This window comes from Artemia sp. Qi Xiang Cuo, chromosome 18, assembly GCF_049724085.1.
Source record: "Artemia sp. Qi Xiang Cuo chromosome 18, ASM4972408v1, whole genome shotgun sequence".
Taxonomy (NCBI): Eukaryota; Metazoa; Arthropoda; class Branchiopoda; order Anostraca; family Artemiidae; genus Artemia; species Artemia sp. Qi Xiang Cuo.
The window spans coordinates 39,222,168-39,241,017 of record NC_142811.1 but is presented as its reverse complement, the minus strand read 5'-3'; the positions used below and the strand labels follow the sequence as shown (position 1 = coordinate 39,241,017).

General features: G+C 35.5%; 1 protein-coding gene across 2 annotated transcripts in view; it reads right to left on the bottom strand.

Moving 5' to 3' along the window:
- The window catches only part of Catsup (zinc transporter catecholamines up), a 41,450-nt gene extending 24,394 nt beyond the window's left edge, over window positions 1-17,056 (bottom strand). Inside the window, exon 1 of one of the 2 annotated variants that reach the window (XM_089103806.1) lies at window positions 16,980-17,056. Coding sequence is in view for 1 of the 2 variants with exons in the window: in XM_089103805.1 (XP_088959931.1) it covers window positions 16,973-17,005 (33 nt within the window). In the remaining variant the exon portion in view is untranslated. Of the gene's footprint in view, window positions 1-16,972 lie in introns of both variants that reach the window. The other variant, XM_089103805.1, reaches the window with a different exon arrangement.
- Between the last annotated feature and the right edge of the window lie 1,794 nt (window positions 17,057-18,850).

Sequence of the window (18,850 nt, the reverse complement as noted above, 5' to 3'; positions counted from 1 at the left end):
GTAGTTATGCTATTCTTGCTGTGCCTAAGAGAAACAATTTATCTGGCTAGTTGGATATTAACCCAAAACTGCTTAGACAATCTTCTTATCTGCCTATTCGGATATATATCTGAAACACTAAGCTATGTTATTATCCAACTAGGTATATATTCTGTATAGGATATTGCATAGGCAGTCAAATATTCAGCTAGGTAGGTAAAGGAGTAAGAGTCTTAAAAATGCTATTATCTGTCTAACATGATATTTTATCTTGATACTAAGTGTAGTTGGATATTATTTTTAAATACTATAGAATGTAATTTTTTTTAAGAATATCCATTGGGCACCTTCCCTGACATGTTGATTTTAGGCATGTTCACTTGCAGCACCCAGGAAGGAAATGTGAATAGCCTCGATATTATTTACCCTGCAAATGTCATATACTTTAGTAAATATTTGGAGCAGCTTATCTCCAATAGTCTAATTAGTCAATCTATTATCTGCATTATAAAATCTTCTAGCTACATCAGAGAGTCCTGGGCCTACGCTTTACTATTTCCTGCTATTACTAATATTATTCTTTTATTTTCCTTAATATACCATATGAGGAGTATTCACAAATACGGAAAAAAGATACTTGCTTATGGAATAAAAGTATGCTCTGTCCTACAGAGAAGTGTCTTTTTTCCTTGAATTGTTCTTCTTTAATACTCTTATTTGCAATCACAGGAGTAACTAGACCTGCACTGCTCCATGCACTTAGTAATGATATGCTTTGCAGGTACCGATACACATGCTGTCATAAATGGCATCAAATCTGGCATCAAATATTTCATCAAGTTCTGACTCAGAACTTGGAGAGGGTCCTCCATCAAAGAAAGTCAAGTTCTGGGAGCAACATGGGACCAAAAATAAGGGAGCAGCTGTAATTACCTGCAATTACTGCAAAAAAGATGTGAAGTCAACAAAGGGGTCTGCAACATTGTTCAAAAAGCACCTTATGGCTAAACACAAAATTGATGAACAACCTAAACCAAGTACTGTTCCAAAGAAGTCACATTCTACAGCCTTGTCTCAGCTCAGCATGCCGAGCACATCATGTGAAACTAACCCAACTCGATTTGAAGGCACTGGAAAGAAAACGGATATAAGAAATTTTTTGAAGTCAATACAGCAGCAGCAGCTGAAGCTGAACAAGTTGTGTAGCAAAACGGTTTGCATTGACAAGCTTCCTATTTCAATATTTAAAATACCAGGAGTAAAGGCTCTAAGCTCTAAACTTACAGGAGGTCTTACTTGCCCCTCAGCTCGTACTGTTGCAAGACATCTAGTTACAGCAAGGAAAAGGAAGGTCAAGCAGCTCAAAGCTGAACTCCAGAAAGTCCGGAAAGTGAATTTGACCCTAGACTGCTGGTCTTCAAGAACGGGGTCTGGCTTTCTAGGTATTACAGCTCATTATGTGATGAAAAGCACTGACGCCAAGCTCACTTTGGTGCATAGAATCCTTGAGTTTAAAAGACTAAAAGTTGCTCACACTAGCGCCAACATTCTTCGTGCAATCCATAGTAGCCTCCAGAAGTTCAGAATTCTACGGAAGGTCTACTTTATAATTACTGATTCGGGAGCTAATATAGTAAAGGCTCTCAGAGACGGTGACATTATGCGAAGCTCATGCTTTGCACACAACCTGCATAATGTGGTGACTAATGCCCTTAAGCTGTGGGAATGCAGAAACCAGGCAGATTTAGTGAGCGTTCCCCACCTCAATGATTCAGGATCCAGTTCAGAATCTGATGACAACGTTGATACTGCTGAACAAGATGACTTTCCTGACCTGATTGTAGGAGATGATGACATTGAAGAAACTGGGTATACCGACTGCAGTAATGATGAAGATAGTAGCTCAGAATCAAATGATCCAGACCTTGACAGCAATAGTGAGAGCTCAATACCTAGACAAAGAGGTGTCTCTAGTGAAGTATTGACGCTGGGACCAGCACTGGTAAAAATACAAAAGCTGGTTAGAATCCTGAAAGTATCATCCAAATCCCACGATCTTTTTGAAGCTATCTGCAAGACATATAATCTTAGTCCATCCATCACAAAAGACATGAATGTTCGATGGAACAGCACACTTACCATGATAGAAATGTATTGTGCCCAAAAAGAGCCACTGTGCGACTTCTTCAACCAAAACCTACGTGACGCTAAGATTAGAGAGCTCGAACTTCACAGCAATGAGTGGTCCATCATGGAAGCAGTCATTGAGGTTCTTCGCCCGTTCAAACAGGCAACAGTGATAGCTAGTGGATACAATTATGTTTCGGCAAGCAAAGTCGTGCTGATGATTAAGGGATTACTGTTGTTTTTTCAGACTCCAGATACTAGTATTATGGCTGAGTCAATCAATGGGCTGAAGGAACTTCTAGTTGTTCAGCTCAGGAGATATTTTTCAGCCAGTCCTAAGTTTGATATGATGCTCTTCACAAGAGCTGGCTTTTTGGACCCTGCAATTTATGAAAAAATGACAAATGTAGATAGAGAGTCAGCTCGTCAGTCCATCTCCTCGCTTCTCCAGCAATTCATCTCCGAGCAGAGAAGCACAGAAGAACTCGATCCAATCCAATTGAACTCCACAAATTTCCCTATTGATGTCGCTCCTACTAAGGCAGGGACTAACCGAAAAGGGTCACCAGAGACTCTTGATCAAGAAGACAGCTTGTTTTCTAAGTTTCTTGACACGACTGGGTTACGGATGAACTCTACGAGGCAAAATGCCAACAGTATGAGCATTGACGGCGTGGCAGAAAATATTATCAGGGCATATGAGGAGAGAGTTCCTGTTTTTTTTAGCGAGAGACGAAGATCAGGACAAAATAATTCTGATCCACTAGAATTTTGGTCTGATTACTTTTACACTTACCCGGAGTTAAGTGAAATTGCATGTATGCATCTATCAGTCCCTGCAACTTCAGTTCCCAGTGAGAGTGCATTTAGTATTGCTGGGTACTATACGCGAAAGCAGTGCTCACGAATGACTGCAAAATCACTTGAACTCCGAATGTTTTTAAGTGATAAATTTTAATTTATGTGGTCTTTTCATATATTTGGTCTTTTTGTATATTTGGTCTTTTTTATTAATCTATATTAATAAATATTCACTTTCCTCTCGTAAATCTAAAGAAACTGAAAAAAACAGAAATATCTGTTAAAACGGCCGTTTTTTAAGTAAAAACAGGTCGTGTGTGTTTTTAGTTAAAAAAAAGAAAAAAAAAAAAAGGATTTCCGTTTTTTTTTCACCGTTTGCGTTTCTGTTCCGTTTTTTCATTGCCATTTTTTACCGTTTCTGTTTTGGCCAAAAACAGAAACGGTGCCGACCCCTAATACATATATTCAGTTTATAATTTGATTTTCCATAGTAAAACCTAAATTTCAAGAGGATGCATGTGTGACTGCCTGCACATAAAGGAAGAAGATTCGTTGAGCCAATGTACATTTCTGAGTCACAGGTAATCACTAAATCTAACAGTGCTGACTGTAAGCAATAGTGCTCTATAGTAGTTTGAAAGTTTGCCTTACATTTGAAAAAAAAACTTCATAGAACCTTAATAAAAATTTAAACATCAGATTCAGCATATCAGAGAACCCAACTACAGAGGATTCAAGATCTTATCTGCAAAAATGTGGAATTTTGTACTTTTTGCCAGAACAATGGATGCATGTTTATTTTTTTTTCTCAGGGGTGATTGTATTGACATAGTGGGCCTAAAACATCAGGTGAGGGTTCATTCTAACAGCAATGAAAAGTTCTAGTGCCCTTTTTAAGTGACCAAAAAAATAAGTTTTTTTTTACTGAAAGTAAGGAGCAGAATCAAAACTTAAAAGAAACATAAATTATTATGTATAAAAAGGGAGTTGCCCCCTCCTCAAAACCTTGCTCTTTATGCTAAAGTGTAAAATTTTAGTCCTTGCTCTTACACTGTAAAGTGTAAAAAAAACTTTAGAGCAGAGAGCAAGGTATTGAGGTGAGGACAACCCCCCTTGTATACATAATAATTTCAGTTTGTTTTAATATTTCTCCCTACTTTAAACTGAAAAACTTGTTTTTTTTATTTAATATACTTAAGTCCAGAGGTCTGAGTTCTGAATTTTTTTTACAAGTAACCTTGTTTTCCTACCCCTGTAACATCTGGCTTATTAAAGTCTCTTTCCAATATCAAGTTCTTATACCTGTAGTATGTAAGCTTAATCATTTTTGCTATTCCCTTGTAAGAATGGAGTGAATTCAGCAAATATTGATGAATCATACATTCTTGTTTTTTGCCTGGTAAAATTCTACTTTAAGGGCTAGGAGCACGAAGCTATATTTTGGGAACCGATTTCAGCAAGTGTGTATTCCATGTCAAGTAATTGTAATTAATGATGCTAAGAGGCAGGGCTTAGTGACCTTTTTTGGTTATTTATCATCATTAATTATGTTCTAGACAAGGAATGTGCTAGGATTTTAGAACTTTAGGCATGTAAATAATTGTATTTAATGATTATTGTAAATTAATTGCTATTAATGATGATTAATCACCAAAATACGTCACCGAGCCCCGCCTCTTAGCATCATGAATTATAATCACTCAACATGGAATACACCCTTGTAGAAATAGGTTTCTAAAATCAGCTACATGCCTAGCCCTTTAGCTACTTTTGGCTATCTTCAAAAGAGGTTAGGTTAGGAAAATGAAACTTTCAGGGATGGGTCTACAGACTAAAGTATGTCCTGGGAAGGTATTTTGAAGTACCTGCCTCAACTCTTTCTTTCTCTAGAGGGTCCTGAAATTTGCCTACATGACAGGTCAATTTTTTTTTACAAAACAAACAAGCCAAATTTTTACAAAACAACATTTAACCTTAATTTTCAGGCATCAATTTCTTTTTCTCTGGCTTTAGTTCTGAAAATTCAATTCCTGTTATCTGAGTAGAATTTTAAGCCATGTTTTTTTTCAAAATTGTTTTTTTTCAATATACTTGCATATCTTTAAAACCTTATAAATTGGGATTGAGCAAAGTTTTGAAGCTGAAAACAATTTTGTTGTACTTCATTTAAGCAGAAGATCTATATTACAAGGTTTTACTTTTATAATGCACAGATTTTTAATAGTCATCAAAGGACACTCTAAAGGGAGAAGGAGTGGAGGTAGGTACTTCATAATACTACCTGGGACACACTTTAGCCTGTAGACCCATCCCCATAAGTTTCATTTTCCTAACCTAGCCCCTTTCCAAGACAGCAAAAAGTAGCTAAAGTGGGATTTTACCTTTTGTTTTCCATTTTTGGCAACTTTTAATGTCAAAATGCAAGCCAAACCATGAAAATAGGCAAAGCATAAAATTAGCAACCTTAGAATGTCTCTCTTTTTGTTCTAGCATGTCTTCTTCTACACAGGCAAAATTTAGATTTATATTCTATATTTGTGCAGGTTAAGCAGTGTTCACTAGCATGTCTAGCTAGAATCCCATGTCTAGACATGTGTTTAGCCAGAATCCAATGTGCAGGCAATGACTGTTCACAAGTAAAATTTGGTGCTTAGCTAGACAAACTGGACAAAGTACTTGGCTAGACATTGAGTTCTAGACTCTAAACTCAATGTCTAGGATTTTTGATTACAGCCAATCAGAATGAGTCAAGACCCACTATTTTGATCATTTTTGTTTATATTCGTAAACTGAAATTTAATTTGGTAAATTCTACTTTAGTTACTTTTGGCTATCTTGGAAAGGGGTTGGGTTAGGAAAATGAAATTTTCAGGGATGGATGTACTTGCTAAGGTATGTCATGGGAAGGTCCTTTAAAGTACCTACCTCCACTCCTCCTCCCTCTATATAATTGTAAATTACCAGCTGTTTTAGCTTACATTTCATCCTCTATTGCTATCATAATTATAAATCACTGCTTACTTTACACAACTTCAGCTTTCAACCTTGTTCATTAAAATATATTCCAAAATCCTATATCCATTATTAGCCAATTAATTTTCTTCCCATCCTGACTTTGGCTATGGTATAATGAAACCGAGTTTGTGATGTCACAACTTTGCTTATCATAACCCCTTAAGGGTAGTATGCCGGTGCCAGGGGGTAGAAGACAACACTGTGTTTGATAAGGCATTTAAACTTTATTAATTAGGGGAAGGATTTGACAAGAGATAGACCAGTAAAAAATTCCAAATTGTTTTTAGAGAATAAATTATGTTATGAGAAGATGTTTTTATTTTTATAGGCCCATGCACTCATAAAGTTTCTATTGAAACACTAGCATGGCTTCCTGTAGTTATGGACTCTCCATAAAAGTTTAAAAGTGTAAAGATGCACCTTAGCCAGGGGGGAGTTGTGCTTAGGGTGGATTTCTAAGGGGAGAATTTTCCTTTGTGAGGGAAATTTCAGATGAGTGAATATTCCGGGGGAAATGTTACACTGGGGGGTATTGACAGAATTACTATATGAAATTCTTTTCAATTGTTTTACATTCTCTTTGCCAAATTTTTTATATGGATATGTTCCAGGAGCTTTTTTCTGTGCGTTTTGTTTTCTGGTAGATGAATTCCAAGGAAGGGGGCATTTCTGGAGTGGCCAAGAAACCAATATATAGATTAAAGTCTTATTCCAGTGACAAAATGCTAAGGAGAATTTTTCAGGGTGAATTGTCCACAGGCAATTTTACAGAGAGGGAGGATTCTCAGCAAGGAAAGAATTGTCTGGAGGGAATTTGATGGAGGGAGGTGCACTTTACGTTGGATGAAATTTCCACGGAGGAGTTCCGTGAGGAGAAGGGGTATATTTCATAAAGGGTGAGCCTGATTTAACAGCATTATTCTAAAAACAAACAGATTTTATGCCATATATGAAGGGTTGCCCCTGCTCGGTACCTTATTCTCTGCTCTAAAGTTTGAATGTTTGCTAAAATTGAAACACGGGGACTGTTAAATAGGAATGGGAAGCTTTTTTTGGAGTGCTAATAACTTTACCACAAAGAGTACGATCTTTAGAAGGGGTGACTCTTCATATCCGGAATAAATTTACCAAAACTAATATGCCAATTGTGTTTTAATTTTTCATGCACTGTGAGTCAAAATGAAACCAGCATCAGTTGAAAAACGCTCAGAAATTAAACAAAAAACAAGTTTTATTAACTGAAAGTAAGGAGCAACATTAAAACTTAAAATGAACAATAATTATTCCGTATATGAAAGGGACTGTCCCCTCCTCAACCCCTAGCTCTTTACGCAAAAGTAACGTAAAGAGCAAGGAGTGGAGGAGGGGACAGTCCCTTTCACATACTGTATAATTGCTGTTTTAATGTCGCTCTTTACTTTCAGTTAAAAAAACTTGTTTCTATTACTTAATCTCATAAAGACGATACTTTTGTCAGCATATGAAGAACCGTGTATATTGCAATTATATCTGTCTGGTTTATATGCAAAGTAACACAAGAGACGAAAATTAACATACAAGAGAGTAGTGAAGAATTATGGTATACAAAGTAATATTTGGTAGGAATAGTCACTAGTGATAAATCACTAGGGGTGGCAACATGATTGGATGATTTTCGGAGATTTGGGGAACCAAATTTTTTTTGGAGTGGCACATAGATTTTTGGGGAAATCTTCGAAAATTTGGGAATAGTGCAAGCCCTGCTAGACTTCTAATCAGGAAAATCGAAATACTTAACCCACACGATGAAAGAAAAGCTTTGACTTTGCAGTTAACGCAATAAAGAATTGCCACAAAATTAATTCAAAGTCAACCAAACACCGCCACCTCTTCTGGCGGCGCGCGTCCAGCGCGACAGCGACGTTGTGACACTTCAGCAGCAGTCAACCGAGCCTCTTGTTGGCAGAGTTTGGTTGATACGCCGGCATGGTGCTGGGGTCTAGGCAAGACAAAGAGCACTACAAACATCAGAATTGACTTTAGAGGACAAGTTATGTCATGAGAAGATGTTTTTGAAATCCACCTTCCACCCAAACTCAAAATTTTCTAAAATTCTACTTTAGAAGCATTTAAAATATTTCTTAAGCACTAAAAGATAGAGTGCTAAAAACCTCAGAATCGACTTCAGAGGACATGTTATATCTCTGGTAGAGGTGTTTGAACTCCCCCTTCCCCCCCAAACTCAAAATTTTCTAAAATTCTAATTTAGAAGCTTTTAAATATTTCTTAAGCACTAAAAGATAGAGTGCTATAAACATCAGAATTGACTTCAGAGGACACGTTATATCACTGGTAGAGGTGTTTGAAATCACCCTTCCCCCAAACTCAAAATTTTCTAAAATTCTACTTTAGAAGCTTTATTAAATATTTGTAAAGCGCTAAGACATAGAGCGCTACAAACATCAGAATCGACTTTAGAGGACAATTTATGTCATGGGAAGATGTTTTTGAAATCCCCCTTCCCCCCAAACTCAAAATTTTACTTTAGAAGCTTTTTTAAATATTTCTAGAGCTCTAAGACATCTAGCGCTACGAACATCAGAATCGACTTTAGAGGACAAATTATGTTATGGGCAGATATTACTGAAATCCCCCTTCGCCCCAAACTCAAAATTTTCCAAAATTCTACTTTAGAAGCTTTTTTAAATATTTATAAAGCGCGAAGACATAGAGCGCTACAAACATCAGAATCAACTTTAGAGGACAATTTATGTCATGGGAAGATGTTTTTGAAATCCACCTTTGCCCCAAACTCAAAATTTTCTAAAATTCTACTTTAGAAGCTTTTTAAATATTTTTAAAGCACTAATAGATAGAGCGCTAGAAAAATCAGAATCAACTTCAGAGGACAAATTATGTTGTGGGAAGATGTTTTCGAAATCCCCCTTCCCCTCAAACTCAAAATTTCTACTTTAGAAGCTTTTTTAAATATTTGTAAAGCACTAAGACATAGAGCACTACAAACATCAGAATTGACTTTAGTGGTCAAATTAATTCTACAATAATTCCCCCTTCCCCCCAAACTAAATTTTTTTTTGAAATCCCCCTTCACCCCAAACTCAAAATTTTGTAAGATTCTAGCCTTCTTTTCCATGGGGGGGGGGGGGTATTTTCCCTGGAGGGTAAAGCATTTGGAAAGTTTTAAGTCAGAAAATAATTATATCTAGGTAATAGGGCCACTAAAAAATTACAGAAGAATAGCGAGGTATCTGGAAATGCTGTTAAATAAAAAAAAAAACAAAAAAAAACATCCTTGTATAAAGTAAATTTAATCTTTCATTAATTTTTTTTTTTTTTAACAAACATCAGTGCCAACCTGGAAGCATTACAGTTTCTGCCAAAGTTAAATTTTTGCAACCTGGGACTAAACAAGCCAAATCTTTGGGTCAACCATTTAGGCTAAACACTAGTATATTTGCATCTGTTAAGAAGCTACTATTTCAGATGCAGGAAAAATGCATACTAAGTTGACCTATCTTTCCAATATATTCAAAACTCAATTCACTGTTATCTTTGTTCAACTATTCCCACTGTTTAACAATGAAACAATTATGAAAGCCGCAATTGATATTAGGAGTTATAGCTTCAGTTTGTAAATGACAATTATTGAAATATGTCTTCAAATTTTTGTGAAATATATTTTGGTGGTGGTACTATTCAATTTTCTACTGTTGAGGCAGTCTTAGAGTTGTATTATAATCATGGCATGTTATTGAGAAGCAGGAATTGTGATAACTGTGGCCAGATTTGCATAAAATATAGAAATTCGTTCTGTTGCCAGAACTCTAGGCTTATACCTATCCAAGGTGGCCATGAATATTCTCAGGTAAAGTGTAATTTTTCAAAATTGATCTATGATAAAACTTGGATGGCTTTTTCACACTTTTCTCTGCTAGAAAATTTCTGTTTTTTGATGATTTGGCTTCAAATACTAACTCCAAGGGAGGATTTCATGATCAACAATGTTACTTGAAAAAAAAAACTTTGTGGATTGGAGCCAGTTCTGCAGAGAGGTTGTATGTACATATGTCATTCAAACTCTGCTCCTTTGGGAAGAGAAGGAGTCATTGTCGAGATAGATGAAGCCAAATTTGGGAAGTGTAAATATAATCATGGTCTGCTTGGGTATTTGCTGGAATAGGGCGAGGGACTGCTTTCATTCATGGTTTATGTACTGAATAGAAGTAGTTCCACATTGTTGGGAATTATCCAAAACCGAATCTTGCCAGGTACAACAATTATCAACGACTGTTAGAGGGCCTATAAGTGCTTGGCTAGCCAGGGCTATCAGCATTTACGCATCAACCATAGCATAAATTTTCTTGACCCTGCAAAAGGTGCTCACACACAAAACATCAAAAGACAATGGCGTTAAGTTTGAGACAATATACACAAATATGGTAGAAGAGAAGAACATATGGAAGGATATCTGGCAGAGCACAATTTCAAAAAAAATATTCAATCTCCTTGAGAATGCACCATTTCATGAAACACATATTGGAGCTTTATAACCCCAACTAATTTGTTTTTTATGGTATTATTTATTAAATAATTTTTAAAATGTTGTAACAGAAAATTTGGCAATTTATGGTATCTAACCCAATTTGTTCTTGAAGCAAATCAAATGTTTTTTTTCCAAATAGTTTAGTGTAGCAATCTTCATTCTTGAAGCTACAAGATATTATTGAAGTGTAAATAGGGAGGGGGAGAGAGGGGGCAGAAGTACATATTTAACTATTGAATAATTGGTACTTGTGCATTATAAATAACCCACCACTATACATGAAAGAAGTTAAGTTTGGTTACTGCTAATGAAATAAAATAGGATGAAAATATAATAGTTTAGAAACAAATTTGGGCTATATATTTGCACATCGGGGGGTGGGGGGTAAATCATAGCATATATTAAATATGTAACCTAACCTAGGTAACTTTTTCCCTCCCTAAACCCAAAAAAACAACAGTTTAAATATTGTAAATGCAATAAGAAATCCTGCTACACGATCTATTTGTTTAACAAAGACGCATTTGTCTGGTTTCCTTGTACAGTCTATAGCAGTGGGTTATTTATAATGCACAAGTACTGAATTATCTATATTCGTTTTGATTATTTTTTTTTGGAAACCCCTTAACATTTTGAGCTGGGTAACCACATAAAACATATTCATATTCAAACAATATTTGATTTAATTTTTGACTGAAGTGTTAATTTGTGAAGTGTTAATTTATTATCTATTGAATGAAGTGTTAATTTGTGTGGTAATTTTGATTGAAGGCCTTTGCGTATTTGTTGTTATATAGTTTAAAATAATTTTATGGCCTGTTGATTAGCGGTTATTATTTTTATTTATTTATTTTTTACTCTTCGTATTCGGAGGAAATAAAAAGTTTGAATTGAATTGAAATAGCTTAATCCTATAATGTCAAGAAATTTTGCTTTTCTTTTTTACATCCGTGATTTAAAATATGTAAAAAATGCTGGAACTTATATAAAAATTTTCTTTCAAGGGTGGAAAGGTTAGCTGCAAGGGAATTTGATAGCAGGGGGAGGGCGGGGGCGGTGGTCAGCAACCTGATTGCAGTGCCCCTGCTTATACTAATCTAAGCTGACCATTTTGTTGCAACGTGTTGCACTGGAATCATACTCTAAAATCTAGTTGATAATTTGTCTGTCTAAAAAATTTGTCTGAGTTTTGTAAAAGGGGAAAGCAACCCCTAAAAGTCAAAGATTTTGATAAAACTCATACTGTCAAATTTGTGGTTCTTGGCCAATACCCGCCGGAAAATACCCCCCCCCCCATAGGAAATACCCTCACAAAAAATACCCCCCCCCCCCAAAAAAAAAAAAAACATGGAAAACAAGGCTTTTCAAATTTCAAACTATCAACCATATTTTAGAGTATGAAGGGGGAATGGGATGAATAGGAAGGGGGATTTCAAAAACTTTAAATGACCTTCAAAAATCTGTGAGTTATAGCAATGAAACATTGCAAAATAGATCTTATGTTTAAATGATGTACAACAAAATTGTTTTCAGCTTCAAAACTTTGCTCAATCCCAACTTCTAAGGTTTTAAATATATGCAAATACATTTCCTAAATTTAGGAAATAAAACATTGATATGGCTTAAAATTCTGCTCAAATAACTGAAATTGCTTTTACAGAACTAAAACCAGAGAAAAAGAAACAAATAACTGAAAATTAAGGTAAAATGTTGTTTTGTCAAAATTTCAATGGGTAATGGGTATTTCAAAAACATCTTCCCATGACATAACTTGTAACATTGATATGGCTTAAAATTCTGCTCAAATAACTGAAATTGCGTTTTCAGAACTAAAACCAGACAAAAATAAACTGATAACTGAAAATTAAAGTAAAATGTTGTTTTGTCTAAATTTCAATGGGTAATGGGTATGTCAAAAACATCTTCCCATGACATAACTTGTCTTCTAAAGTTGATTCTGATGTTTGTAGTGCTCTATGACTTAGTGCTTTAGAAAAATTTAAAAAAGCTTCTTAAGTAGAATTTTGAGTTTGGGGGGAAGGGGGATTTCAAAAACATCTTCCCATAATATAATTTGTCCTCTAAAGTCGATTCTGATATTTGTAGCACTCTATCTATTAGTGCTTTAGAAATATTTCAAAAGCTTCTAAAGTAGAAATTTGGAAAACTTTGAGTTTGTGGCAAAGGGGGATTTCAAAAACATCTTCCCATGATATAAATTGTCCTCTAAAGTTGATTCTGATATTTGTAGTGCTCTATCTATTAGTGCTTTAGAAATATTTACAAAGCTTCTGAAGTAGAATTTTGAATTTGGGGCAAAAGGGGATTTCAAAAACATCTTTGCATAACATAAATTTTCCTCTAAAGTCAACTCAGATGTTTGTAGTGCTCTATGTCTTAGCGCTTTAGAAATATTTAAAAAAGCTTCTAAAGTAGAATTTTGAAAAATTTTGAGTTTTGGGGGAAGGGGGATTTCAAGAACATCTTCCCATAACACAAATTGTCCTCTAAAGTTGATTCTGATGTTTGTAGTGCTCTATGTCTTAGTGCTTTACAAATAATTAAAAAAGCTTTTAAAGTAGAATTTTGAGTTTAGGGGGAAGGAGGATTTTAAAAACATCTTCCCATAACATAATTTGTCCTTTGAAGTCAATTCTGATATTTGTAGCACTCTATCTATTAGTGCTATAGAAATATTTAAAAAGCTTTTAAAGTAATATTTGGAAAAATTTGAGTTTGGGGCAAAGGGGGATTTCAAAAACATCTTCCCATGACATAGATTGTCCTCTAAAGTCTATTCTGATGTTTGTAATGCTTTATAGACTTAGTAATTTACAAATATTTAAAAAAGCTTCTAAAGTAGAATTTTTGAAAATTTTGAGTTTGGGGGGAAGGGGGGTTTCAAAAACATCTTCTCATAACATAATTTGTCCTCTGAAGTCGATTCTGATATTTGTAGTGCTTTAGAAATATTTACAAAGCTTCTAAAGTAGAATTTTGGAAAATTTTGAGTTTGGGGCAAAATGGGATTTCAAAAACATCTTTGCATAACATTGTCCTCTAAAGTCAATTCTGATGGTTGTAGCGCTCTATGTCTTAGCAGTTTAGAAATATTTGAAAAAGCTTCTAAAGCAGGATTTTCGAAAATTTTGAGTTTGGGGGGAAGGGGGATTTCAAGAACATCTTCCCATAACACAAATTGTCCCCTAAAGTTGATTCTGATGTTTGTAGTGCTCTATGTCTTAGTGCTTTAGAAATATTTAAAAAAGCTTCTAAAGTAAAATTTTGAATTTGGGGGAAGGGGGATTTCAAAAACATCTTCCCATGACATAAGTTGTCCTCTAAAGTCAATTCTGATGTTTGTAGTGCTCTATGTCTTAGCACTTTAGAAATATTTAAAAAAGCTTCTAAAGAAAAATTTTGAATTTGGGGGAAGGGGGATTTCAAAAACATCTTCCCATGACACAAATTGTCCTCTAAAGTTGATTCTGATGTTTGTAGTGCTCTATGTCTTAGCGCTTTAGAAATATTTAAAAAAGCTTCTAAAGTAAAATTTTTGAAAATTTTGAGTTTGGGGGGACGGGGGATTTCAAAAACCTCTTCCTGTGATATAACATGTCCTCTGAAGTTTATTCTGATGTTTTTAGCACTCTATCTTTTAGTGCTTAAGAAATATTTTCCATGCTTCTAAAGTAGAATTTTAGAAAATTTTGAGTTTGGGTGGAAGGGGGATTTCAAAAACATCTTCCCATAACATAATTTGTCCTCTAAAGTCAATTCTGATATTTGTAGAGCTCTATCTATTAGTGCTTTAGAAATATTTAAAAAGCTTCTAAAGTAGAATTTTGGAAAATTTTGAGTTTTGGGCAAAGGGGGATTTCAAAAACATCTTCCCATGACATAACCTGTCCTCTAAAGTTGATTCTGATGTCTGTAGTGCTCTGTGTCTTACCTAGACCCCAGCACCATGCTGGCACACCAACCAACCACCACCAACAAGAGGCTTGGTTGATTGCTGTTGAAGTGTCACAATGTCACTGGCAAGCCACATGCATGCCACCAGAGGCAGTGGTGTTTGGTTGACTTTGAATTAGTTTTACAGCAATTCTTTATTGCATCAACTGCAAAGTCAAATCTTTTCTTTTCTCATGTGGTTTAAGTATTTCAATTTTCCTGATTAGAAATCAAGCAGGTCTTGCACTATTCCCGAATTTTTGGGGATTTCCCCAAAAATCTATGTGCCACCCCTAGTGATTTATCACTAGTAACTATACCTGCCAAATATTACTTTGTATACTATAATTCTTCACTACTCTCTTGTATGTTAATTTTTGTCTCTTGTGTTACTTTGCATATAAACCAGACAGATATGATTGCAATATGCACGGTTCTTCATAGACTGACAAAAGTATTGTCTTTATGATATTAAGTAATAAAAACAAGTTTTTTTTAACTGAAAGAAAGGAGCAACATTAAAACTTAAAACAAACAGCAATTATACCATATATGAAAGGGCCTGTCCCCTCTACCATGCCTTGCTATTTACATTACTTTAGCATAAAGAGCTAGGGGTTGAGGAGGGGACAGTCTCTTTCATATATGGAATAATTATTATTCAATTTAAGTTTTAAAGTTGCTCCTTACTTTCAGTTAATAAAACTTGTTTTTTATTTAATTTCTGAATGTTTTTCAACTAGTGCTGGTTTGATTTTGGCTCACAGTGCATGAAAAATAAAAACACAATTGGCATATTAATTTTGGCAGATTTATTCCGGATATGAGGGGTCGCCCCTCCTCAATACCTTGCTCTTTATGCTAAAGCTATTAGCACTTTTAAAAAAGCCTCCTATTAAACAGCCCCTGTGTTTCAATTTTAGTAAACAGTCAAAGTGTAGCGTAAAGAATAAGGTATTTAGGAGAGGCAATCCTTGATATATGGCATAATTTCTGTTTGTTTCATAAATAATACTGCTAAATCTGGCTCACCCTCTATGAAATATACCCCTCTCCCTCATAGAACTCCTCCATGGAAATTTCATCCAACATAAAGTGCACCTCCCCCTGTCAAATTCCCTCTAGACAATTCTTTCCTTGCTGAGAATCCCCCTCATAACATAACATAATCTCATAACATCTTCTCATAACATAATTTGTCCTCTAAAAATAATTTTGATTTTTTTTACTGGTCCATCTCTTATCAAATCCTTACCCTAATTAATAAAGTTTAAATGGCTTATCAACACATACTTGTCTTCTTCCCCCTGGCACCTGCATGCTACCCTTAAGGGGTTATGATAAACAAAGTTGTGACATCACAAACCTGGTTTCATTATACCATAGTCAAAGTCAGCATGGGAAGAAAATGGTATTTATTTAGCCTTGTGACACCTGATAAGGACACATGTTAAGAAAACAATTCATACTTTAAAATATGTATAATGATCCTAGTTCTTATATTATCCAACAGGAGAACCTTTATCATCAAGTCTTTCCTCTAGAAATCCTCAAAAGAGATAAAGTTTCCAAATATCACCATGTTGAAAGTTCAATGCTTAAGTCTTTTGAAATTGCCACTGTAAACTGCTGCCAAATAATTTGTTTTATAGATAGCGTTTAGCACATGTTTAGCATGTGTGTCAAAAAACGTGTTTAAAGAAAGAGTAGTGGTAAATTGAAATTATAGAAATTCCGTGCATCTTTTGTAACCTAACCTAACCACTGCTATTAATATTTTTTATTTACGCTAGTGCTATTTGCCCTTTGCCACTGCTATTTAAAAAAAAAAAAATATTAAAAAGACCGGCATGAACGCTATCTATAAAAGAACTTATTAGGTGGCAATTTAAAGCGGCAGTTTAAAAAGACTTAAGCATTGAATTAAAAACGTGGTGATATTTGGAAACTTTTTCTCTTTTGATGATTTACCATCAAGTCAGTATCATTCACTATCAGAGTGGAGGTAGGTACTTCAAAATACCTTCCCAGGACATACTTTAGCCTGTAGACCTTTGTCTGGTTCCAAAAATTAAATATATTTGGGTCACCTTTAGGATCAAGAAGCAATTTGCAACAGAAGCAATTATTGAATTATGAAAGAGCATAAAAAGAGGCATCAAAAGATGTTTTCACTTTCATCCTAGCTAAATTATTTAGAAATTTACCCAAAAATTGTTTCTAAACTATTATATTTTCATCATATTTTGTATTTAGCATTAACCAAACTTCACTTCTCAAGTGTATTTTATATAGGCTAGGCTAATTGACAAGTACCCTTTAGACTATCATGTAGCCCTATTTAACTTAAAATTATTTACCTTGGATCTAAACAAAACTTCCCCTCTAAAAAAAAATTGGGAAGAATTCCCCTTTGTGTTGAACACCTTGGACAATATGTTTCTCAGCATAGTGAATAATTCAAATTAATTGCTTCAAAAAATTTCCTTAGTCATACTGTGGAAGCAGGGAGCCACGCATAATAATCATCATAAAAATTAGGCATAAAATTACTCTTAACCCTTTCCGAAGAAGTGGTTCCAACATGAAACCAGCTTTTTTATTTTTTTTACCATGATCCGTATGTTGTAGTTGTAAAAATAATAAACCACTGGTCTAGCATATGCGTAGCAACGCTATCTGACGGGACCTCGTGAGGTGACACCTAGTATTGAGATCTGGGATGCCAAATGGACACTTTTACTGGCTTTTGGACACTTTTTCACTCTGAGGGACACCGGGAAACTATGTGGTCAAAAAAGGCAGCTTTTTGCAAAAAGGACACTTTTTGGACATTTTTCCAAATCAAAACCAAATGCCTTTATTTTCTTCTTTTTTTTTACTGCTTTAAATTTTTTACTTTACTTTTAAGCTTTGGTAACGGCTTGGGGATTTTTCTTAAATGTTTTTGCGCCCTGCGCGAACATCATTCATCAACAGAATAGGAATAGGACCTAAAGTCTTAATCAATGTGGTATGCTAGAACTATCAAATCCATCTTTTTCTTCTAACTTACGGTTGATGTTTGTTATTAAGTCAGTCAACTTCAAGAACCCACCTACTGCTGGTGGCAATGTCACCAAGGCCGCTGAGAAGGCTGGAAAGAAGAAGTGAATGGCTATTCCCTGCTGGCACGTTCCGCGTAATTCCCTGTGGCGTGTAGTCGTGTGCATATGGCTGTTATTGCAGTGCTGTCAAGGAGGCAAACTTGTGCCTCTATAAAGTGGCGACCCACCACAATGTTAAGCGATTTCTGGTCCTAGCGGTCGCAGAGAGTCAGCGGTAATCGCAATTTGCAGCCCAAGCTCAAACTCAGAAACGTGCAAAGTTTCACCCCCCTCCGACTTTATCTTCATGGGTAAAAGTGGGCCGGAAGTTTCGACCCTCTGACCACAGCCCCCCTTTAACGTTGTCCGATTGGGTTGAAATTTAGAGGTTAAGCTTTCCTAGGGACCGGGAGCTTATCTTCGAAATTTCAGCTCAATCCGATCACTTCTTTCCTGTTTTCCAAAAACCAAATATAGCCACTTAATGTTCAAATTTTTCTTAGCCACGCCTACAGGCCACAGTTGGCAACTGATCCGGGTGAATGAGGACTCATTCGAAGCAGAATTCGACCTGTTAGGGCCTTTTGATATTTTCAGACCGAAAAAATTATCCCCCAAATTTACATTTAAGAAAAACCTAGTTTTCCTATAAGAACCCGCTATAAGCGGGCTCTTATCGTTTTCCTATGAGCCTGCGAAAACGCGGGCTCGTTTTCCTATAAGAGCCCGCAAGCCCGCAAGCTGTCAATTAGCTAACAGTTAGTCAAGCAATAATAAGTAATAAACTGTACAAAAACGTGCAGAAATTATTTGAAAAAAACAACGTTTTCTAAAGAGTTAAAGAGGCTGAGTTACAAGGTTGAACCTTAAAACGTACAGGGATTAGGAGGCACAGTTGGGGGGGCTGCCGCCCCCCAAACCCACCACTTTCGTAGCCTTTAAATAAAAAAAAAAGTTTTTTAAACTGAAAGTAAGGAGCGACATTATATCTTAAAACGAACAGAAATTATTCTGTATATGAAAGGGGCTGTGCCCTCCTCAACACCTCGCTCTTTACGCTAAAGTTTTTATTGTTTAAAAAAAAGAGTTGTAAGAAAGTCAAACTTTAGCGTAAAGAGCGAGGCATTGAGGAGGGCACAGCCCCTTTCATATACGGAATAATATCTGTTCGTTTTAAGATTTAATGTCGCTCCTTACTTTCAGTTTAAAAAACTTTTTTTTTTATTTAAAGGCTGCGAAAGCGGGGGGTTTGGGGGGCGGCAGCCCCCCAATTGTGCCTCCCAATCCCTGTACGTTTTTAGGTTCGACCTTGTAACTTAGCCTCTTTAACTCTTTAGAAAATGTA